The 24,695-nt window shown below is 48.4% G+C and overlaps 1 protein-coding gene across 3 annotated transcripts in view; it reads right to left on the reverse strand.

The window, feature by feature from the left end:
• Window positions 1-991: 991 nt before the first annotated feature.
• RBPMS (RNA binding protein, mRNA processing factor) overlaps window positions 992-24,695 on the reverse strand; it is a gene marked incomplete at both ends in the record, with an annotated part of 159,114 nt that continues 135,410 nt past the window's right edge. The window contains 2 exons of one of the 3 annotated variants that reach the window (XM_084231620.1): window positions 992-1,061; window positions 8,075-8,144. In XM_084231620.1, coding sequence (XP_084087746.1) covers window positions 992-1,061; window positions 8,075-8,144 — 140 coding nt within the window. Of the gene's footprint in view, window positions 1,062-8,074; window positions 8,145-17,308; window positions 17,441-20,017; window positions 20,149-24,695 lie in introns of those variants that run through there. The other 2 variants (XM_084231619.1, XM_084231618.1) reach the window with 2 other exon arrangements.

Here is a 24,695-nt window from a genome sequence, read left to right on the forward strand (position 1 = left end):
GAGAAGAAATGTCAATATGAAAAAAGGTCCCAGGTGCTGGTAGTTGGTTTCCTGTGTGGTGGGGAGAGGTGGAGAAAGAAGAGGTGCAGGATGCATGCCTGGCTCACACACCACTGAGCAGGTACCAGAGGTGGTCTGAACAGAAAGTTATTACTTAAGCCTGCCGAATGGGCTAATGACCTCCTTAGCCAGAACTGCCTGGTGCTCTGTCTTTAGCAGGAATCTTGCCCTGACTCTCCTTTACACGTCCCTTGTAGGGATGCAATTTGCCACCTTATTTGGGCAAAGATATAACCACAGCTGGCCTCCCCTGCTCTACAAGGCCATACTTCCCAGTGACCAGAAATCTCCACACAGGTGCCTGGCAGGCAGGTCATCTCTGGAAATAATTATTGTTTTAAGATTACACATACTGCTAGAAACGAAGTTATAGCTAGTATTGGCTGAAAGGATGGGCAAATCATATATATACAAGCACAGCAATGTGGTGTAATCCTGTTTCATTTAGTCTTATCTAAGAATAATCATCCTATTTCTGAAGAGGCTTAAAATGACATTTGCTACAAATTACATCTGGAAAAGATTTCTAATTAAAATGGTTAATTTCCATAAAAGGCTTAAGGCAGGCTTAAAGGAAGAGGCTTCATCCATCTGTAAACATTTCCTTAGGTAGAAGATCTCATTCAGTTCATTACCTAGAAGAACATCAGCCCGACAAGAGAAGGCTGTGTATGGGTGGTAGGGTCAAGTTCTGGGGTTATGCACTTGGAGAGCTTGCAGCACTCTGAGTTGCCGTCCTGGGATGCCCTTCCCCAAGCAGGCCATGGCTGGAGGAGCTCAAGAGCAGACCACTGACTCCAGCCCTCCAGGCCACCCTCCCTCGCCCCTCTGTGGACCACACCACCGTGCCTCACACACGACATGCTTTTCTAGAGGGCACATAAGCCTCTGATTTTGAACTCACCAGCTCGCTCCAGTTTTGTAGAACAGCTCAAGAGCAGTAGCCACCACTGAAGATTGCATTAATACCCACAAGACAAATTGCAGCCACCATCACACACCTGGAACCTGGGATGGAGAAAGATCATTAGCAGTGTGTGCAGTAATCACCCCAGGCTGGTCTGCTGCTGGAGGTCTCTGGCCCTTGACCAGCCAATTTCTCAGGGCAGTGAGCTGAGACCCAAAAGTTTCTGCAACTGAGGCCAACTTGAGAATGGCATTCCAGCAGTGTCATGAAAAAGACAGCAAGCTTAGGACCAGTGGAGAAGTGAGAAGAGGCTATTCGGGCCGGGGGGAGGAGGTATCCCGGCAGACTGTGGCTCCGAGGGAATCCCTGGCACTGAGTTCTGGGGAAGGGCATCTGGAGGTAAGATGAGAGATGTAATAAGTTCACCCATGAGCTCAAGGTGTAAATCACTTACTTGTGGGCAGAGGGGCAACACCAGGAGGATGCGTGCCCATGTAGGCAGGGTCTCTAAACATGGGCTCCCATGGGTTGGATCCGAGCTCAAGGTGTAAATCACTTACTTGTGGGCAGAGGGGCAACACCAGGAGGATGCGTGCCCATGTAGGCAGGGTCTCTAAACATGGGCTCCCATGGGTTGGATCCTGAGGACTGTCCAAAAGGCCTTCAGAGAAAAGGCACTGGACCTGAGCCCGTTACCCCAAAGAGAGTAAGCGCAGAGTCCAACTCAGTCCAGTAACAACTTTGGTCAGCCTAACGCTACAGCAGTTCTTCATGATAACCCTGTGCTGTCTCATGCACGATGAGCTAAACTTTGCTTTAGCACCTACTGGAAAATAAAATCGAAAGGAAACACTAATGAAGATATCCTGCTATTCCCTAAGCCTGAGAATTTTAAAATATGTAAGTACAGAGACCCAGCTGCCTTTGAGCCAACTGGTTTTCACAAGGCTTTCTGGTGTTACTGAAGGACGCTCACTCCTATCATGCAGACAACAGCTCTACTCCCTGGTAACATTCTTGAATTTTCAGTCCTGGTCAGTACTGATTTCCTTCTTACAGAGAAGCTACTTCTGAGCACGAAGGGCTTTGTGAGCAAGAGTGTACACTGAGCTGCTGCAAACCTGAGTCTCCCAGGAATGTCCCACTGGTTTGTTAGTATAGGAAGCTGCCCCTTCAGAAGACCCCATGGCCTTCTGGATTCAGCCCTGTCCGGATTCTGGATAAAAGAAAGATCACCTACCTGGGACATCAGTCTTGTCAGAATTAAGAAAAAGTTTCCCCCAGAAACTCACCATAAAACATTAAAAAAATGAGTTAAGATGAGTCTAGTTTCCTTGTAAAAGTTAAATCACAGGAAAATAAGTATCTTTGCAAACAACTTGTCAGCTCATCCAACTTTGAGACTGTCCACACTTGCTAAGAGCAAGGGAGCTGTCAGACCAAGTCTGCATTTTTAGGATATCTGTCATTTAAGAAATCATACTGATGACCAGATTCCTCTCAGCCTCTGGACTTAATGCTAGTCACTAGGACTCACCCCAGCTCTCGCCCCCGGTTCCAGTACCATGGGATTTTACTATTAACTGCTCTTAACAGTAATTCCATCAACAACACTTATTCACACATGAGCTCACCTGGCGGCAGTGAGGATGCATGGCAAAATCTACAAACCCCATGGCATAACGGTTCCAAAGAACATACACCACCAGAGGGAGTTCCATATGTGCTCCTCCTTAACTTTATGGCCATCATCTAGATTCTTCTGAACTTCCGTTTTTAGCCAACTAGAGATGATGGAAGTGGTGGGTCAAGAAGTAGAGGTGGTCCTGACCCATGAATGTTATGGGAGATGTAGAGCTTGCTAGGTCTGAGTGCCCTGATATTAACACCTGGCTCTCTGCTTTCAATTTCTTTCAGGAACACGCAAATTCTGTATATTCTCAGATACCCCAGCCAGACACACAGAAAATGGGTAATTGGCAAAAGGGGGGGGTGGGAATCATAGTTCTGACTGCACATGGTTGTCATAAATCTTCGTTCATAGATGAGCTCAGTAAATGCTGTGGTGTAGATGCATACTGTGCTTTAGCTTAAAAAGGGGCCTGGAGTAAAAGGCCGAGACTGGAAGGGCTCACACCAAAGTATCTGGCAGGGTGCAGTTTTCTGGCCTGTCCCCACCTTTGTAGCACACAGGGAGCATGACATGATGGGCTGAGGGGACTCAAAACCAGGAAAGGGCCAAACCACATAGGCTGTCCTGGAGTTCTCAGCCAACACCCCCACCACAAAGCCTCACCTCAGTCAAGCCTGCTGCATCTCATACCCACTTTAACTTAGCAAAGGGGGAGACAAAACTAGAGAAGTTAAATTATTCTCTAAACTTGAGTAAAGTGGTCTGTTCTGGGAAAGGACTCGCATAAACCTGAGAAAGTTTTGGGTATCTGCTCAAATGCTGTCAGGCCAGCAGCCACCTCTGCTCCTGTGTAAAATGAAGTGCCTGCCAACGTGTAACAATTACACTCTTACTCTGATTTGTTTTTTTTCCCCCCTTAGCACGTCTCACCATCTATCTGACCTGTTTGCTTATTGCCCATCTTCTCCCAACTACAGATATCAGCTCCATGAAGGCAGCAATTTTGTTTCTTGTTCACTGTTACATCCTCAGCACCCAGATTATAGTACTTTACCTGATGCAGGCGCTCACTGAATACTCACTGTGTTCATGAAGGTAAGTGTGACACAGAGCCCTTGGTTAACAAAAGAAAGGGAACTGGCAAATCAGTTACTCCTGGGTGGCAGCAGTGTGAGCAGGGCACCCGAGTCTCTTCTAGAGAGAAGGCAGAGGGAATATAGGGGCCTTCCCAGGCTAAGCACCCGGGGGCTTCCTTGACAGTAGTGTTGCACCTCCAAGGCCCTCAAGCTCACAGCCGAAGAGCTAGCACATTCCTCCCCAAAACAAAGAAACAACAGCTTCAAATTCTGGGCTTGTTATCTCTTACCACACCCTCCTCTAATTTGTTGAAGCTGTAACTACATGTGCTTATAGTTTCTCTGCTGTGGTCTTGGTCCATGGCCAAAGAATTTTCATGAGTTCTTAAAGAACATGCTCCCCACCTCCACTCCAACTTGTTTCTCTCCCCCACTTTTGATTTTGGGGGGCAAGGGGAGTCGAACTACATTTGGATATCCAAAAAGGAAAACTAACACTCTTTGTAAAGAGTGACTAAAAACTTCTTGTTTTCCTGTTTGCATCGTATCTGGAAAGTTGACCGTTTTCAAACATTTTTACAATTCTGGGATTCTCTGCCACTGGGTTGGATCATTAGCAATACTTGGTGATACACAGACATAGCTTAGAGCCAGACTGAACACCCAAGCAAGGTGCTGACCAACCGAAAATACCTGCACCTTTGAGGGACCACACACTCCTGACTTCCTCATGACAGGCTCTACCTGGAGCATCCTGAGCAACAGCTCTCTTCTCTTTAAAATTATGTCCATGACTCTCACTCATTAGAACTAAAGCAGGGTGAAAGCCTGGTTTTCCACATTGTTGTATCTCACATAAAGCAGACATTTAACATGTGCTTATTTAAAGAGGAAAGAGCTTGTTTACTAGTTTAGTCATGGATTTCCCTTTAGAAACAGGAAATCAAAGTGAGTAAATTAAGAATCCACGCAGGACCCTTGGGGGAGCAGGATTTGGAAGGCAGGCACCCTAACTGCATCACAGACGTGACAGCCATTCTGCATGTTGCTCTTTGTGTCTGACACCAGATGTCACTCCCGCTCTTTCTTCTCTTCTGATGTCATCTTTTTTTGGTGAGGAAAGAAAACCCTCTTCAAAGAGTAGAGAGAGGCCACGTGGGCCAGCAGTGCCCTTTGGTGGCAGCTATCCTTCATTTGGCCTTTTTGAGAGACTTGTTTTGCTCTAAAGTGTTTCTCTTACTTCATCAGCACCACTGTTTTCAATTTTAATTTACATTTCCTTAAGATTACGTAGCCTGGATTATTAGCTGTCTTGGAAAGGACTTGATCCAAGAGACTAGAAGGAGCCTGAGTAATGGATCTGCAATTAGCTGGTCTAATTTCTGGCAAGATGAGGGACTAGACTCCCAACCCTAAGTGCAGCAGTACTGAGTGTAATAATCCACCCTCCTTTTTAACCACCTCCTCCTTGCCTGCCAGACCCTGCAGATGGAGCCTGGCCCATGGTCCAAGTCTAGCTCAGAACAAATGCTCTATCCACAGGAGACATTTCATCTTACGTAGCTCCTACATTGTTTGCTAAGCTGTATTTTCTAAAGGGGGAGCAACTACTAGTGCTTCTTTGGCAGCCACTGCTGCCTCTAGATCTTTGGTGGATGGCCTCTGGACAAAGGTGATTTGGAAAATATTAGGAAAGCAGGGTCTTTCTGACTGGAACCCAAGCAACTACTTAATAACAGCCTCTTCCCGTTGGCTTAGCCCTTCCTTTAATCTTGTGTCATCACAATCCTTTGCCAAGTGAAATCACCAAATTCCATGGCTTCCTTTTACACTCAGACACTGTGTAGAAGTGACTCCACACCTCACCTGCTCCTCTGGTCACACTTCATTCTCCACAGGCTGCTCAGTTTCATTAAATTCCTCAACTCTCAGCTTGTGATGAATGCCATATCTGTATTTCAACCCATGAACTCTTTTGTAAGCATCAGAATGTGTAGTTCTCCCATCCTGGATACCTCCAGGTAAACACTCAACTATCCTCAGTTAATTGAGAAATGGACACCCTCAAGGAAGAGAGACACACAAACTATGCCTTCTGGAGCTCTCACATGTCAGTGTCAATGCCACCCTGATGACAGAAGGTTCCTATATGACACAATGACTAAGTTATTCTAAATAAAGAAATAGGCTGGAGGATACTAAGTTTAAAGTTAGTTATGAGTGTATCGACACAGCAGAGATTTAGGGAATTCTGGACTTGATAGACCTTAGGATAGACCTACACTATTAAAATGGTATTTTTGGGGGGGAGGGGTCTTCCCCTAAACAATGAACTTTTAGATAAAATAGGAAAATATTTTAAAAGAACATGTGTGGTATCCACCATGGACTGCTGCCCATATTTTTCTAAGAATGGACACTTAAAATCCAATTGCTATTTACTTACACTACCATTTCACTTTAAAAGGGGACTTGAGTTCACACTTACACATATAGAAAAACATAAGCTCAAAACAAAGGACAAATACAAATAGCTTTAAGGAAAGACTATACTACACTCTCTTGATTCCCCCCAACCCCTGTCATCACAAAAAATGAAAATGACAACGGAGGACCCCTGATCCAAGGACTTATGAAATGGGAGCAACTGGTTTAGGTCCTGGGCAAGAGGTCAGGGCATAGCTTCCTAAAGCATGCTCTATACAAAGTATTAGTCTCCCAAGATTACGTGGCAGAAAGAAAGAGGGCCCCCTGGTCTCAAATATTTACATTTCAGAGAAATACTGCATCCCAGGGCTCCCCTGCCTTAAAGGTTCTTGATTCTCACACTGCTATAAAGTTTCTGAGACTCTCTGGACAGTAAAAGGTTGAACTGTTTGACCTTGGGAGCACTTACATACTTTGCTTACAATGACGCTAGCGATTTTTGGCCACACTCAAATATGTGGGGTTATGGGAAGGACAGGTGCAATTCTAAGTTACTGAAGTTGCTGTTTTAAAGCACAGAAATGTTACCAACTTATTTATTACCCCTAATCTGTAAGGGTTTCTTTTGTGGGATTTCTGATGCCATCACTGCTCCTTCTGTTTGGCGAGAACTTTGGCAGATGAAGTCTACTCAGCATTGCCCTGGGAACTCTATGGAAAGGTGACATGACGCACCAGCCGAGGCTTCAGTCAGCAGGGCAACTTAGCTGTGGAAAATCAGTCTCCGAACTCTGAAGATTCTATTCACTGCTCTCCTCATTGAGAGGGAGCTGACCTGTGTAGGATGTCTCTGGCCTCTACAATCGCTCCAGGATTTTCCCTGTGAGAGATCTGAATAATCCCTGGCTTAAGATGAACCTAAGTCAACCAGAGGCCAGTTTTTCCCCACATAATGCTTCCTCAGAAGTCTCACTGGCCTCAAGTGATCGAACAAAAAGGCCTAAGGGACCCAAGTATTAATGGCGACAGAAGAAAGAGATCATTAGTTTTAGTTGGGAGTGTTATATTAGCACAGAAGCCTCCAAGTGCCAGCAGTTCATATAAGTGCATAACCTTCTATCACCTCTTTAGCATCTGCAACTGTATGAAAGTCTGGCCCCCGATTATTCCAATTATGAAAGAAATATGTAAACCTCTTAAGAGAAGGTTTGACACAGAGCTTTATCATTTTGAAGACTATTTTAAGGGAGATTCCCCAAATTCACAAACCAAATTATCAGTAGCAGTGCTTTGTACTTAATAGAAAATCTGTCAAGATAGTGAATTTAAAAGGTATCAGGAATTTTATAGAAACTACATTTACAGGAGGAAAACCGTATGATAGCGCGCTTAAAAGGGTTAGGCCTGGAGAAAATGACAAAGAGGCCAAGTTGGAAAGTTTCACTCTCCATAAAAAACTTATGTTTATGGGAAAGTATATCGCATTCAGTACAAACATTAGGTATTTTACAAATGTTAGGTGTTTGGAACTTATCTACAGTTGCAGTATGCACACACATGTGCAGGAAAGCTAATCCCAATGAATCCCAAGATAAACTGCTTTGTAAGTACGTAGACGACGTACGCCTCTAACTTGAGGTAGGTTTTTGTTTAATGTTGGCAGCAGACAAACCATGTTACGGAATGAAATTTCCCTGACACCTGTCCTACAGAAATGAGCACTCTCTGCCCATTTACAAAGTAAGGAGGATGCAGTTTCTTAGGTTAGAGTAGCATCCCTCGCTTTCCCCACAATACAAGGATATAATTCTTGGGACAGTGGCATGGCCAGATTTGTCCTACAAGTGAATTTAACGAAAGACAATTACAGGACTCGCAGGAGAGCGGATGCTGACACAATGGGAGCTGAATGCTGGCTATGTGCCCAGCTCACGTGGGCGCTCGACACATTTACTAAAACCCAGTACTTACATAGTATTCAGCAGAACTGACGGGACTTCCAGCCCTGAGAAGTAGCCTCGGAAGGAGGGAGCCAGCGCATCTGGAAAAACATGCAAGGAGAGAGCTATGAACCATGGCTCCCACCAGATGGACATTCTCACCCTTCAGAGCATCCTGCCGAACTGCCATTCCCTTCACTACTCCCACTGACACCAACGGGCAGTTCTCCCAGGGAGCAGAGGCCTCCCACACCCCCTTGTGAAGGGGCCAAGCTCTCAGGAAATCATGCACCTCCAGAAGCATGTGAGGTTTCAGCAGGTCCTCTGCTCCAACTTCTTTTTCCCAATTGACAGTCATGGCTGGACTAAAGTCTGGCCCAGTGAGTCTCCTTTCCACACTTAACCCAGCAGTGCCTCGGCTGGGAACAGGTCCCCTAATGCTCTTCTGATCAGCATGTGGAAACTTGTATCAGCTTTGCTACAGTTCATGACCCCATCCATGCCAGTGATGTGGCCAGGACTTCTCTGAGGTTCTACACCTATTCTAGAAAAGGGGTTCTGGCTTCTCAACCCTGTGCCCTCTGCTTAGAGAGGGACTCTAGCCCCAGCTCTTCCACTAGGTTCTCAAAGTGAAAGGCTGGCCCTAAACAAATGGACCAAGTGATGTTTTGTCCACTTGGCAGAATGTTCTGGGTCCTGGGCTGAGGAAAAAGTGAATAAGCAAATAAAATGGCGAGTGTACTTTGGCCTTAACAAAAACATTTGCCTTTGCCCACTTACTAGTAGCATCAGTTTTGCCCCTTCGCCTGTGGACCTTTAAGGCAAGAGAGGTGTTTCCCAGCAACTCTGCTTCTACGAGGAGGGTGATCGCCCACCATGAAGAAGCCACACAGGGGGACTAGGGGCTCAGAGGGGGAGCTAGTTAGCAACGGGGTGGGAACTACACACTTCAGTGGCCGCCTCCCCAGGCGGCTGGAGAAAGACAACTCTTCCGGCTCTGGCCCGAGCTGTTTGACCTTTAGTTTCCAGTAGATTGCTAGGAGGAATTTTACCTTTAACGCCTACTTCAGTGGTTTACTATAATGTATTTTGTGGCAGAATCCTCTTTTCATGTGGCATCTAATTCAGATCTCCAAAGTGTGAAAAGATGAAAGCGTCTGGTAGACAGAGGTGTGGGGGCAGGAGCCAGCGGCCTGCGGAGCAGCTCTGCAGAACCTGGGGATGAGACCTCCCTCCTCCTTGGACCCGATTTTACAGATGAGGCGATTGGTAGAGGTCTGCGTGTCCTGAATGATGGCCCCATGGTTGCAGGCCCAGGGGTCAGGGCTGGGTCAGAACCCAGGCACAGGAGAGGGAGAGCCTGGCCGGCCGTGCTGCTCCATGAGCAGAAGTACTCTGAGTTTCGCTGGATCCCACCGCCGTCTCACAGTGGCTGTTTCCTCTCTGGTTGTCAAATGCGAGGCAAGGGGACCCGGTGTGGGGAACTCTCAGGACAGTGAGACCCAAGTGTGCATTAGAGGCCCTTTGGGGGATCACTGAGGTAGTTACTAGAAATCAGCTGCCAGTTCCTGTCTTGTGAGAGGACAAAGCTGAACCAGCAGGTACTGAAGCTCATCTAAGGCAGGGGCATTTTCAACACTTAGCAGCAATTCAGGGGATGAGGGGCCAGGAACTTCCCATGCCGGCAGGGGATTTAGGCATATGCAGGACAAAGGAGAGAGAAAGATGGGAAACATGGGAGGCAGGAGAACCAGAAGGGAGAGGGAGGCTGGTAGCATACAGGGGAGGGGGGGAGAGGGCAGGAGGAGGAAGACAGAAAGGCACAAAGAAAAAACTCATACCTACCCGTGCCTTAGGGCTTTGTGCATCTGTGTCCACTCGCTCACTAAGCAAAGGGCAGAGTTGGAGCTGCCTTCTTGAGAAAGGTGGTAAAGGATGGGCCGGGGGCATGGAGCCCAGTGGCAGATGAGGGGCTGGGAACCTAAACACAGTGGGGGGATGGGTCTGTGTACACCGGGGCAGGGGAGGGGGGAGCGTGGTGGTGGCGCTGGTGTGGCCTGGGTGTGGGGCTGGGCACCGAGCCTGACAAGGCCAGGCTACAATGGTTTTACAAGGACATTGCTGACGGGAGGGGTGGGGGCTGCATGATCCAGCTCGGTGAAGATGGCTGTGAGAAGGAAGCCCTGGTCTGCTGTGCACCCCTCCAGCCCGTCGCCTCTCTTGCACTAGGTTTCCTTCACCCACACAGTCCTCGCCTCCTCTCCTCTCAGTAGCAGACATTCCCACGGTATGTGCGACCAGAGCACTACGGCCTGTCTTCTGCATAGCCTAGGACACCAGGGCACCCCAGGGTGACAAGCAGGCCGAGCCCCAGCTGTGGGCCCACGATCAGCTGTGCTCCGCTGAGCCAAGGGAAGTGGGGCTGCCGATGCTCTGGGAGGATGTGGTGGTGATGGAGCAAGGACAGGCCATGAGCTCCTCACCCTGGCGCCCTGGCTTGGATACTACTGTGCTGGCCAGGAGGGTGGGCTCCTCTCTCCAAAGCCCACGGACACCCAAGACTGCCTCTTCCTGCAGCTCAGAGCACTCAGCTGTGCCCACCACCTTCCAGCAGAGGGCGGTGCCCCACAGCTGAGCTGCTCATCCCTGAGCTCAATGGACGGGTTCAGGGGCACAAGCTGTTTTGGGCTAATTACTGCTGTCCTCTCGGGGGGGAAAAAAGGTGTTCACCTTTACCCCCACTCGGGCTGCCTGTTCTGTGTTTTGCCACCAGGTCTCTTGTGGTCACTCATGCCCATCACCTAGGGGCTACCTCAGTGTGTCACAAACTGGAAGCCCTAGGCTCCCTCGACTCCCCTCCAGAGAGCTCGTAAGGGATGTCTGCATTTCACTGGCCACGTAAGGCAACATCCCGTCTGCAAAACATGTACATGTTCACACAAACACACTCAACGACATACCCCCAATCTTGATTACAATTCCTGGGGCTCCCGAAGTCCCTTTAAGAACCTCTAATGTTATATATATATATAAAAAATCCAAAATAACACCGCTATCTCCCTTGTGCTCAAGACCACTAAGCATTGATACATCACACAAATCGAGCACTTGGCGAGGACAACAGTTATTAGCATTATTAGCACTACCCAAGGGCCATGCCGCCGGGGATTCTGCTGTTCTGCCAGTGCACTTCTTCAGGAGTGTTCTAAAATTCAGGGCCTGCAAGGGAACACTGAAGTCTCCAACACCCAAGCCTGGTCCCAGGTCCTTTGCCATTCTGGTGATGGGCTGCACTGGAGTAGGAGAGTGCCAGATACCCAGAGAAAGAAAGAACTCAGGAAAAAAAAAAAAAACCACAACGCACTAAAGGCAGCAACTTGCATTGTTCTAGATTGACTCCCATCACACTTCAGAAAGTCACCAGTGCACCAGGTACTCAGTTCAATTTCCAGTCGCTTTAATTAGTAACTACCCAGTATTTTAACTATTTTCTACTTTGGAAATAGCCAAGTCTAGCCATCTTAGAGTGTGGTCCCAGTGCCTGGAGCATCGCTGGCTGGGACGAGGTGCCGATGCATCGGGGCGGGGCACCTGACAAGCCCTGCAGGCCAGGCTGACAGCTTGGTTTATAAAGTTCTGGCCAAAAAAGTATGGCAAGAAGGCAGTCTGTCCAGATACCCTGTGGTGACATAAGTTTGAGAGAAAGTGTCCTTCAAAGACAACATATGTATTAGTACATTCAAGGTCCTAAGAAGTTCCACAATAAACACACCTGTTTGATCTTTTCTAGCCCTGGGTGATTTTCCCAAGTTGATCTGACCCCAGAATCCTTTACATTATGGAACAGCGACTAGTTCCTGTAGGTGCTGAGAAATGTTATTCTGGAAGGCTCCTTCCAGGGGTTACAACTGCTGGATCATATAGGCTCACGCCAGCCAACATGGCACCCAAGTTTCTAGCTTTGACGAAAGTAAAGCGGAAGCTCATCAGACCAGGGGTGCCCTGGATGTCTGCTTCATAAAGATGTTCTCGGCTTTCCTGACACAAATGCTGTTACTGAACCAGATTTCTCTGTATTCAGAACTAAGCTCATCTCGTCTACAAGCCTGGTGTTCTCAGTTTCTAGCACCCTTCCCGAGCTGGATCCCTGGACACCCTGCCGGCCCCTTGCCAACGGCGAGCCCCCGGTAGGTGCCACGCCCCTCCTTTAACTGTAGCCAGGCCAGAAGCGGCCTCCTGTCCAAGCAACTCCAAACTGACCAAATAGGCTGGGGTGATGCTTCACAATACCAAAAAATTTGATCCTCTTTATGGGAAAAATTAATCATAGAAACTCTTGAAGGAGCAATTACCAGAACTGAAACATTTCCCGTAGTATCTCTCCTTCATGAAATGAAGCTTCCTGAGGATCACCCCGAAACTGCCAGCCCCCACTCCTTTCCTAGCAGACATGGAAGGGATGAAATGCAACAGAAATGAAACAAGTTGCCACCATCTAGGTAAAACGTCAAGATTTAGATGAATTGATGTGAAGGTTAGTCCGATCTGCCATCTGATCCTCCCCACCAGGTGGGAAGGGGAACGTGTCAGTCCCACTGGAGAAAGCCACGCGCCAGCTTAGGCCTGGGCTCCGGCAGGTCGCCTAGTCTGGAAGGTGGGACCCTGCTGGTGTCTGTGCCCAGGCAGGGCAGTCTAGGCTCCGACAGTCGGATCCTGCCTGTACACAGCACCTGCTCGCACCAACCCGCCTGGCTGAATTCCACATATGCCTTCCATGATCATTCTCTCTCCTGGGCTTTTAGTTTTCTCCCTGTCTGACCGAAGCATTAGCCCTGCTCTTGCTTCTAAGCAGGCATGTGAAATATACTTAGACATCCCCAAAGTTCACTCAAGATGCCTCTAGGGTTGAAGGCACCCAAGCGTGTAACACCCTGTGTCAGATTAAGTCCACAGTGGTTGCTGGTCATCCATATTTAATTTTGTCAGTCTGTTAATTTTTAACTATGTTTGCTATCAAGGGCTATTAAAGGTCCCAGGAGCCGAGCTCACTGAAGCGAGTACTTTGTGGCAGAGCAGGTGAGGCTTGAAGTTGGGGTGTCCCACTTTCCCATGCTGTCACTGGGTTTTGGCCTTCCCCACCAACAGCACAAAGTCTGAATAAAACATGATCCCATTTGGAGTTGATTTTCCTTTTTACCCCTGTCACAATGGGTTTTCTTCAAAGGAACATTCACTTTCTTTTTAATGAAGGCTACATTTTACAATTCTGAAGTTTCTTTGTAGCCTGGGTTTTGCTTCCACAGCAGTTAGCATGCACTAAGTGCTGGATGGTGTGTGCCTGGACAGCAGGCTGACCCGGCACACAGCGCAGGCACGGGCTACCACCTTGCCTTGGCTCCGGCAGCTTTTCCTTACCAAAGAATAAAGCCTGGAAGCCGGGTTTCTCCTGGCCTGTCACCGCTCCCGCATCCCTGCATCCTAAGTGCTACTGAAGCTACAAAGAGAGGTCTCTGGAGCCCGTGGGCCACGCCAGACCAAGTTCTGACAGAGGACACGGAGGAACTATTTTAATGATTACTCTGCAAGCATTTTACTCTTTCCCTCAAAATAACCCCATGAAGTAGGTGTTCAATCTGATTTATAGATAAGGAAAATGAGGCTCAGGGAGTTTGAGATAAACTTACCTAAAATCCCCTGGGTAGCAGAGTGGGTAGAATGTAGCATTAAAATCCAGCCTGTTTGATCTTAAAACATCAAGTCCCGATTATGTGCCAAGCCAAGCCCTCTGCACCCTCCTAGGGTGACGGTCAGACCCACATTTGTTCACAATCCAAGAAAGAGGCAGGCCTGCAAACAGCACTGACAGGGGTGACAAAGGATGAAATGGAACATGCTTAAGAAACCTGCAGAGCACAGTGCACCGAATTAAGGTCATCTTGCTGCCCTCAGTCAGAAGAGGCCTGTGTGAGCTGTTGCAATCAGGCAATGGTGATTGAGTTCAGGGAAGTGTCCTTGGGACCAGCAACCATGACCATGGCAATAGCACTGGGAACTGGCTCCGGTTTCTGAACAGCTCTGGTCCTGCTAGCTGCCCAGCAAGCTAGGGACCTTTGGGCCTCAGTAGCAGACCTTTGGCCAAAGGAAAAACTATTTCCAGCAACTCTGGATGACTAATTTTGGACTGCTTCTGAGGCCAGTGAGAAGCACGCATACGTCTCTCACTGCCTCAGTGGCGGGCTTTAGTTTTCCAATATCAAAGAGCAGAAGCGGGTAAGGGATGGGACAGGACAGGGAGGATACAGAAGTGCAGTCCCCTGCAATTCAACTACAGGAATTACCTCCCAAGGCGCAAGATGTAACTCCACCACCTGGAAATGAGACTGGACAGAATCCCAGTGGAAGGACTGTGAAGAACAATCCAGAAAGCCCAGGGAGGAATGGGCCACGTGACCCATGGGTCATTCTCTTCTCCAGTGTCTCTGATAGGAAAGCAAGATAGGGCAACAGCTGGAAAGTTCAGGGACAACGGGTCTGAGTGAAGCAACACTCGGGAACCTTTTGGTCTCGCTGGGAATTCAGCTGTTTCCCACTCTGGGTCCATTTCCCGTCAGGGCGAGGTTTTCTTCTGGCAGGCGTGTTCGGGCTGTGGGGGAGACTTCCTCTGGGCACAAGTTCTCCCAGAGCTGGCAACTGAGCAGGTGCTGTCACTTGGTGACGCTGGCAGCTTGTGTCACTTGAGGCCTCACCTTGCTCACCTGTCTGTCTCTCCCCAGCTGCAGGCCTTCCTTCCATCTGGCTGCACACGAGGACTCTGCAGTTCCACTAGTGCCTCGGGACACGCTGGACACTCCCAGTGTCGGAACAACTACAGCCTCGTGCAGAGCGAGTCCTACGCTGCCTCCTCCTTGGTGAACACTCAGATTCTCCTTAAAAGGCTAACCGTCACGACGCCCTTGTGGTGTGCCAGGCACTCCCGTGTTTACATGAACGGTTATTAGCCCACTTTAGTGACGTCCAGAGAGGTTAAGGAACTCGTTCATAGTCAAACAGCTCGTCCGTGGCGGTGTGTGATCGGGCAGCCCCGCAGCGTACACACCCATTCTGTTACCCACTCACACGCAGACCCTCCCGAGGGCACAGGTCACAGCAAAGGTCAGGCCTTGTGGGGCAGGCAGGGGAAGAGCCCACAGGGAGGGCCGGGGAAAGCAAAGGGGTGTCTGACTCCCAGTAACTGGGAGATGCAACACCCCCATTCCCCCACTGGTGCTCAGGAGGCTGTGCCTGGCCCATCTGCCCCCCCCCGCCCCCCCTTCTCCTGAGTTAAGTCAGATGCTCTCAGGTGACTAGGAAGCGAGCGAAACAGAGAACCAGACAAGGGGCACAGTCAGGAGATGGGCTCCTGGAGGTTTGTTTCTCACAGTCTTCACGGAGCTGCAGGTTTAGAGGGCAAGTCAGAGAATTAGGAGTTTCATTTGTTTGAAAACAATGGAAAATCTGGATGGACCATTTGGACCGAACAGTGTGAAGGCGACCTCTGCAGGCCCGCACAGCCACGGTCTCCCGTCGGTCACATCACGGCTGACGGGCAAGGACTCCAGAGGCCGAGAGCCATGGCATGGAGGGCGTCCAGAGGCAAAGCTCAGTGCTCAGAACTTCCTCCCTTACTTTGGGGGGCCGCCCAGCAGCTCTGAGGCACTGGAGTTACTTCTCAGGGGTGTCTCTCTGGACCAACCCCCGTTCTCTTTAGCTACTGCCTTCAGAACAGGAAGTAGAGTCCCTGCTGGGTGCAAACAGCACGTGCCTTGGCTGCTGTTCCCCTGGGGTGTCCCCCCACTCCCCAGTTAAATCCAAACAACAAACCACACTTTGCCTTCTTTACTTCTGTAGTCTGTACAGGGCACAGTGACAGAGGAGATGCTGAATCAATTAATCTTTTTAAAGAAGTCTGAAAATGCAGTTTCCGTAAGTTACAAGCTGTTGAGCAGATGCCTGGATCTGGTGATGGGGGTGAGCTCTGTACCCACACGCCATTCTGTGGCCTTCTATCCCTCCATGATCTGCCTTCCCAGTTTGCCTCTATTTTCCCATGGTCCATTTCTGTGTTTATTTTGGGTTTAACCTTTAAAATTTTTCCAGAATGCCACAAGGGACCTCCTCAAGGCCTATCTTGCCTGCAGGAAGTCTGTGTTATGGTTTCAGGGCCTTCTGTTTAGGTGCAGGTGATGCACTCCCGACGTGGCTACAGAGAGCCTCTTCCAGAAGGTCAGCTGTTACTCAGGGCAAGTAAGCCCCGGAGCAAGAAACCTGCTCCTCAGTCCCACTTACCTGCAAAAGTTTCTAGCCCAACAACATGATTCGGGGCAAGGGCCGACAGTTTTCTGTTTCTAGTGCGCAGGAAAGGCAGTGCACTAGACTGGGTTGCTCTCTGTCCCGTCCGCTGACCCCAAACCTGAACAGCTGAGATATGTGGAGACGAGGTGTCAGGAGCAGCTGTCTGTTCTCTTCTGAATAGCCCTCTCCTAACCCTCAGAAGGAAACCTTCCTCTGCTGTTCACAGCGGCTTATATAATACATGTAATAAATTTTAAATACCAATGACCTTGGGAATAAACAGAAGGATCACCTCTAAAAATGTGAATCCCAAAAATCAGATGTTGGCTGCACCAAGTAGCTCTTTATCTGTAAAATTAACATGTTCTGAGGGTTCTGGTTCTATTTTCTTATCCAATTCTTTAAAAATAGGATTTAATGTGAAATAGGTATCTTCAATTTCGAGAGGGAAGCACCAGACCACAGGCTGAAGGCAGGGCAGTGATTCAGCTCCTTCTCAACAAGTGTGTTTCCTGGGTCCTCCCCTTTCTCTGGATTATGGTGGCCAGACTGGAAGATGCCTCCATTTGTCACAAGATCATCTCTGCTGAAACAAGATGTCTGGGCAGAGGTGACCCTCGGATGCAAGGTGAGAATCTTCTGACGTGCACCTCTTGGTGGTTTCATGGGTCCAGGAAGATTCAAGCAGCAGCAGTGGGACCTGCGCTCCGCGTGGTTCTCCCATCTACTGCACATACAGTGTCATGGGCCCAACTCTCCCAGAATCTCAGGGGTAACATCTTAGCTTCAAATTGCATCACCATGAAAACAAAACGCTGCAGTCTACTTGAGATCATTTTTGCTCTGATTAAAATTTTTATTGAAATCTCTCAAATGTTGCCAAGAAATAGCTTTTGCAAAGGGGGTGGGGTGAGAAAGTAGCTAACAAGCAAATTCAACATGGGAGCTCCCTCTGCTGGTCTGCAGTAGGCTGATATGTTACAAACACATTCCCAGATACAAATCTAATTTGCTGGAGAAGTGGACAAAAGACAGGTGTGTTGGGCTTTGCCTCAGGAGAGAAACACTAGAAGAAAAAAAAAATCCATGTCTCAAAACAGAGCACAACATTGCTAAGAAAAGCAAAATTATTCAAAAGCGTCTCCATAGATATATAAGATTTCCAAGGTAAAAACGAAATGACCCTCTATGGGGATGCTCTGTTTTGGTCTTCCCAACTGCTCTACCACAAGTTAAAAATCCTGAGGCCCTTAGGGGGAAGGTGAAGTGCTAATTTCCCTCATCTTTGCTTCCCAATCTCTTCTTACAGACTTCCCATCTACTTAAAGATCCAAGGAGTGACTGGAGTGAGGCCTTGCCAAAATTCCATCAAAGAACAAGTCTTTGGTGAGCCAGCACTGAGGTGTGGAAAGAACAAAGCCTGGGTGACCTGGTGTGGTCACGGCCAAGGGTGGACTTTCAGTTCCTCCATCTTCTCCTCACACGTAAAGCGGGTTAAACCAGCTGATTTGTCAAGTCTCTACCAGTTCATTCTATGCTTCTCATCTTGGACCAAAAAATGTAAGTTAACACTACTTGTCCATGAGTCCTCAGGATACGGAACCCATGCTTGCACTGGGACTGCCTCCAAACAAGAAGTGGGGTTGAATGCCACTGATACTAGATGAGAGTTAACCAACTCTGGGAACGATGTGATGGAGCCAAGTGGATTCCAGGCTGGGAAAGGCTCAAGATCAAGGAAGAACTCCCGAGGGGGATGCCCCCTGGGCAGCAGATGCCCTTCATCAAATGGCTGAGTCCATCTGATCCTGGCTCTGCCGCTCCCCACCCTTTCTCACAATGGCATGGCTTATTTCTTACGACTCTTTAGCAACCACCATATTCCTTGAGTTACTTTCAATTTCATCCATTGTGTGAACCAAGCAAAAGCAAGTGACCAGATGCCAAAGCCACCATTTCCAGTCCTTTCTGGCCAGGGTAAGGGTGAAAGCCTTTGGGCCAGAATAACCAAAGCCAGGATAGGATGTCCAAATGACTGGATGAACCTGGCAGCGTTTCGTGGTATTATTAACTGGCTATAACTGTCCACTGGTCTGGATCTAGGCAGTCTAGCCAGGGGAAACAGGAGACACATCCACAAGCAGGAGGTCTTTTATTTGTTCCATGTCATCTACAAAGTTATCCCCAGGCCCACGACAAACACACTGATGGCTCAGAAGATATCCCAAGGTTTGCATTTTATCTCTTCCCCTCCCCTGCAAGGGTGACCGAGCACTGACATAGACAAAAGTTTTGGACAAGCAGCAGAGGAAGGAAAAGCAAAAAAACATGATTTAGAAATTGAGTAATCAGCCTCAGAATACTCCTGCTACTTAATTTTCTATGCCAAGTACTTACTCTAACTGCCATGGCTTACATTTTTCTTCACTAGTTGTACTATACTTTCTATATCCCGTTCTCTGAACACAGAGGGTAAACATTTCTGGGGCCCAGGCATCAAGGCCTTCTCTTTGTGGTTCGCCTGCATGGTGCATGGGTAGCCAGGAGTTGAAAGGATGCATGAGGCGCTGGTGACTCGGATAGAGAAGGCGGGAAGTTTAGGCCCAGCACCCCTGGACACTGGGCTCACTGGGCTGCCTCACACAGCAACAGAGTTCTGTGCAACATGAATGAGGTTTTATGTGAGAAAGAAGAAGTTTTTGGAAGCTACTCATTTCATCCAGCACCTTGCCAATAAGCACTATGCAAAACAAACAAAACCCCCAAATGTTAGGTTAACAATTTTTTTTTTAAACCAGGCTTTCCTATTTAGAGGAGTTAAGAAAGCAGGAAGACAAATAAAATCTATATTCTTTGTTTTATTTACTATCGATCATCATTCTGAGCCCTGACATTGTTTACTACTACTTAGGCTAAAAGCAAAGCTAAGAGAAACTTTCACCAAGGGGAGAGGAAGACCTGGCGTATATAGACAGTGATCTTTGTAGAGAAACAAGGGAGTTTGTTTATAAAACTCAGGCTATTCTTAACCGAGAAAGAAAGCGCTCAGAACTGAGACCTCTACCTTGACCTGTAATTACATCCTAAACACTAGATCGGACCTTCTTTCTACACACAGGATTTCCTAAAAAAAAAGGCAAACAGGAGCCCTTAATCTTTTCTGTCACACATGTGAGCAGCACAGTCTTCCTCCTGAAAGCTCCCAACGTTCCCCTGTGGCCACTAGACCTAGAAGACAGCAGACATCTCGCTACGCAGAAACACAGCCACAGCGCCTCCACAAGGGCACGCTCCTTCTGCAGCCCTTCTGCAGACAAGGCACACGGCGAGGCTCTAGGGACGCCCTCTAGCTGGCCGGGGGTAACCTGGGCCCCGACTCTCGTGTGTGGTATGAGGGTGAGATCATTAAGGAAGAGAGAGGTGTCATTTGGGGCAAACATCAGGCAGTGGGTGATGTCATGGCTGTCAGACGGTCCTCATCAGTTCTGGAGGAGTGTCAGCTCGATTTAGAAGGGATCATTAATGTCTTGAAGGTGGATCTGTTAGCTGGATAGGTGTTAGTTGTATGATGTGCTCTGGGGGACCAGATCTGAAAGGACTGGTGGTGGAGTGAGTGAAGTCGTGGCCGATGGGTATAAATTACCTGGGCATGCAGTGAAGCGGGATAGGTGAAAGCAGGAGGAGGTAGAGCAGGCGCTAACTCCGCTGGGTACAGAGGGTACGGGGCCCACACTTCAGGGCTACTGGGGTAAAGTGCAGGCACTGTGAGCTCATCTGCAAGAAAAGAATAAGGGAAGAGTTAGTGGTTAACAAATAGCTGGTTTCACATCAGAAAACAAAACACCCAATAACCCCAAGCCCCAATGTCAGAAGTCAAATTATTCTCATTCTTTTCATAACCTGCTGGCACTGCTCCCCAAGCTCGAAGTCAGGGAAGGGGAAATACAAAATGAACAAAAGCAACGCGCGTGTGCTGCTGCTGCTGCCTGCTGAGATCTCAGGCCCAGGCTCTACGGTGACCGCTCTGAAGTCTCTCCAACTGAAGCTGGGGGACCCCAAGGACGGTGGGGAGTTCCTGCGCTGAACAGCGAACGTGGCCTTCTGAGCAAAAGAGAAGGAGAAAGAAGTGGTGGGAGATCCTCCACGAGAACCTGCTGCGGAGCCTCTGGAAGAACAGCAGCTGCCTGGCAAAGCTCCGACACACCCACACGACAGGGTTTTTCTGTTTATCTGTAATTACTAGTGACAAGTAAGCCCCCGTCACCAAACAAGTGCCACGCAGCCCCCGGAAGCACATGGTCAGACATGGGGCCTACAAAGAATCTGCCGTGTTACAAATACAGAGAAGACGAGTGAAATGAATAAATCTTGATTAAAATTAAACTCCACAAAGATGTAAACATTGTGTTTATATTGACTCAATTTTCTGGCGCAGGGGGGGTGGGGGGGGGGGAAGGGAGTCGTGCTGCCAACCACCTGCTCTCAATGTTCCTCTGCAGCCCTGATCCATTTATTTTAGATTCCATCCAGGTCAAGCTGCCATTTGCCAGACTGGGGGGCAAGTGCAGGGACCTCAGAATGTACATCTCAGAAGGCAATCCATTAAAAAGTGACAGCAGACATGAGGGAGTGTCCCAGCAAAGGCAAAAATAACATCAGTCAATAGCCATGTATCTGGACTCTGTGAAGCAGCAATCTCAATAGTTGCTTTTATCACCTGTCAAAATTTGCCATCAAGTAGCTGAGGATGCTGCCCAGAACGGCCGAGGGAAGTGGGAAAAGGTGACGTGATAAAGCCATTAGTATTTTGGAAGTCTCTAGTCCGTGTGGACTCAGGTCGAGTCCATAGTTACTCCACTCCCCTCACGGCCATCTAAAGATGGCACCCCAGACCAACACATTCCAGGTCTCTCTCCTCCCTGTACCCCCAAACTGCAGCTCTGAGCAGGGTTCTCAGTGCGGGAAGGGGGCTAGAAATGGTCTTGCTGAGTGTGACATGAAAGTGATCCATGGACAGTCAGAGGCAACTGGGCCTGTGGAGTGTGGCCCTGGGAGCAGGGGATGGGTGAGGCCTTCCAGCGAGCATTTGATAGGATAGGGGGCAGTCAAGAGCCCACTGATGACTATCACTCAGCAGGCAGCTCGGGGATCCCAACAATGTGGGGTGATAATAAGGCTGGCTGGCCTCCCTGACTCCCTCTTTCAACAAAGCCATTCAAGTGACCGCCTCAGGATCTGGCATTCAGACTGGCCTATTAATTATTATTCAGAGGGGGAAATAATAGCACCACAAGCCTCTGAAATGATCAGGTCTACACCATCTTCCTCCAGTTCCAGGGTGTGTTAGTGACTGTAGTTTCCGTAAGGAAACCCCTGACAGAGGGCTTGAGGGAATGCTTAACAGACCCCATGTTTCCTGTCAGGAGGCCATCTGATTTCCATTAGAGCAACTCTTGTGGGAGCCCAGCTAGTGGAAACTAACTGTTGCCAGAACCAAGGCCCTGGGTTTTAAACAAACAACCATTCTCAGGAATGGCAAAGGAGTGCTGTTGTTGTTACTGTTATTTTAGCTACCATGCTATTTTAGGACACCGACTCTTTTTTAAGTAGAGGTTATAATGCAATGTTACTTCAAAAAGAAAAAAGTCAAGAGAATCTCAACATCCAGCACCCTCACCTCCAACCCGTGCCTGCCCAGCCCCTGGTGATGGCAGAGGCTAGCGGTGCCACCGGGAGAGACAGAGCACCTTTCTCGTCCTGCTGCCTAACACGAACCGGCTAGGTGGGGCTTTCAGTTTTGCTTTTTAAAAACCTGATCAATAGGTACTTTCTTCAGAAAGATTTCATTTTAAAAATGAGCATGTCCTTGAGGCTCTATAATCCTAGAGAGAGAGAGACTGGAGATCAGATGGAGTCAAGTTTCAGTATCAGTCTGAGATGGAATTTACGATTTCCAGACATTTCTAGATTGTTATTCTAAAGCATTACAGGGTCTGCACAGATACACAGAGACGATTCACTGATTGACATCTGTACAAGACCTGCCTCAGCAGAATGGGGGAAGCTGGTTTCCAAGTCCCCTAAACCTAAGGCTGCTGAGTGACAGCAGCGAAGAGGAGCCTAAGAGAGATTAGGATGGACTGACACTGGCACGGTCCCCCCCCCCCCCCCCCCCGCCCCATTTCCCCAGGGGAAGGAGGCTGGAGTCACCTTAATGACAAGAAAAACTGTGCACAGTGGGTGGTGAGGAAGAGGGAAGCTCAGAGTGTGGGGTCCCCAATAGGGATGTTTGTGCCAGTCAGTGCTGGGAGAGGAGGGAGCGAGGGCGATTTCTGACAAAGGATTTTTAAGGGTTGGCTAGTGAGCGCGCCCGGGAAAGCAGGATCAACCTTACGTTGCACCCCTGCATCTGCTGAGACCAGTGCCCGGTGCACAAAAATGCTCAGTGTCTCCCACAGGACCTAATGGAAAACCCTACAGTTGTTTAAAGATACACCAATTTACTTCCCTTTATATTAAAAAAGGAAAAAGAACAGTCCCAAAAGGGAGCTGCTCATGCCCCACAGAGACACAATACCTAATGTACGTGCAGTTTCTGCTTCTCCCTCAAAGTGGGCATTTAAACAAGCCAAGCTGGAGTTTCCTCATTCACGTGGTGGAGCCATCTGCATGTGAGCCCCTGCCTTCTCTGGTTTAGCCCCAAATCATCTTTTCTTTTGCTAATGACCTTGCCAGTCCTCTTTCCAACACAGAAATCTTCCATTTTTTTAATGACTTCTTACAGAGCCTTTCTACTCGCTGGAAGGCAAGCTGCTTGACTCGTGGGTCTTAGATAAGTCAATTAGATCTTCTAAATTACCTTCCACACACGTGACAGTGCCTGTTACACAGTGGTGTGTAATGAACGGAAACACTCCAGGTGAGGAAATACAAATGAAAACAACAATGGGGATTTGTTTTGTCACAGACACTAGAGTCAAAGGAACCAGGCCTCACAACCCCTGCCTGGCTTGTCATGTTTACTTGCCTGTCTAGAGACAATATACGCAACAGGGACAACCTGACCAGGTCAGGATCACACTAACAATGAAGCAGCCCTCCCTGACACCTACATTTCACTAAGTGGCCGAGGACGCTGGAAAACCCACACTCGATAAAAGCACACTGAGCTTTTCACAGTTGTACATTGTTTTTGACTGTCATGTGGTCTTGAGAAAAAACACAGTGAGAGAGACAGGTTTTCCCTAGAACAGGCCCTTAGCACTGAAGGAGCAGGAGCAGCAAGGGAGCAGCACATCTCCCCTGGGTCTCCCCTTGCCGAGTCGCTGCCCATTCTGCTCTAGGGCACGAGGAGCCAGAGACTAAACAGGGAAGGGCAAGTTCACTGCCCCTTGGCCCATTGAGGTGAACTGGATTTCTGGGAGGGGGTGAGATTCCTCCAGACACGAGAGGCTCTTGTCCACCCAGAGTGAGCCAGGCCCCAGTGAGTAGAGAGCACAGGCAGCCAGGGCTTTTTGCAGGGCCTAATCTGACTCTTCCTGAGGAGCTTGGGTCAATTGTTGAGGGCGCATAGGTGCATAATATACATTTGAGTAGACAAGCTTTTTCTTAGCTTAAGCAGCAGCAACCACAGTAGTACAAATTAGATTCTGAGGATTATGGGACTAGAAACTTCCCAACTCCACTCTTCAATCCCTTTGAAAACAAGGAATCACAGAGTCCCTGTGGAAGGTTTAAGCCTAAGGGCCCATGAAGATCATCTAGTCACTTTTTCATTTCAGAGGAGGAAACAAAGCTGCAGAAAGGGGAAGATCTAGTTAGAGAGAGATGAGGACTCCTAGGAGCAAGGAACGTGGAGAATCCAAAATGGACTTAAAGGTGGCCACAGACATAAATGTTGTGGAAAACAGACAGTCTGAGAACTTTACGTTAGTATGTATTTGGCCTCTTAGATATTCCTATTTGAAAATATTTCACGGCAATCATCACTTATTTAATGTGTCTGAAACACACCCCCTCTGGTGGCCTGTCCTCCATGGTTCGAAATTTTAGTAGATGACATTTAGCTGCCCAAGTCAGAGAACAGATCACGCCACTCTTGCTCACGTTCAATCTACCACCATCCATTCTCATTTTTACCACCAATGGATTTCTGAAAAGGACTTCTACCAGTCCTGTGGGTCACCACCCTGCAGCCACGGTAACTTCAAAATAAACACAATTCGGTACTGAATGTCACCCTCTTACTGCAAAGGTTTCTCTGAATGTTCCTTCCTGGCCTGGAATCAGCCATTTCAGTGCTGACCAGGCCTAGTTCTCCC

This window comes from Talpa europaea (assembly GCF_964194135.1).
Source record: "Talpa europaea genome assembly, chromosome: 4".
Taxonomy (NCBI): Eukaryota; Metazoa; Chordata; class Mammalia; order Eulipotyphla; family Talpidae; genus Talpa; species Talpa europaea.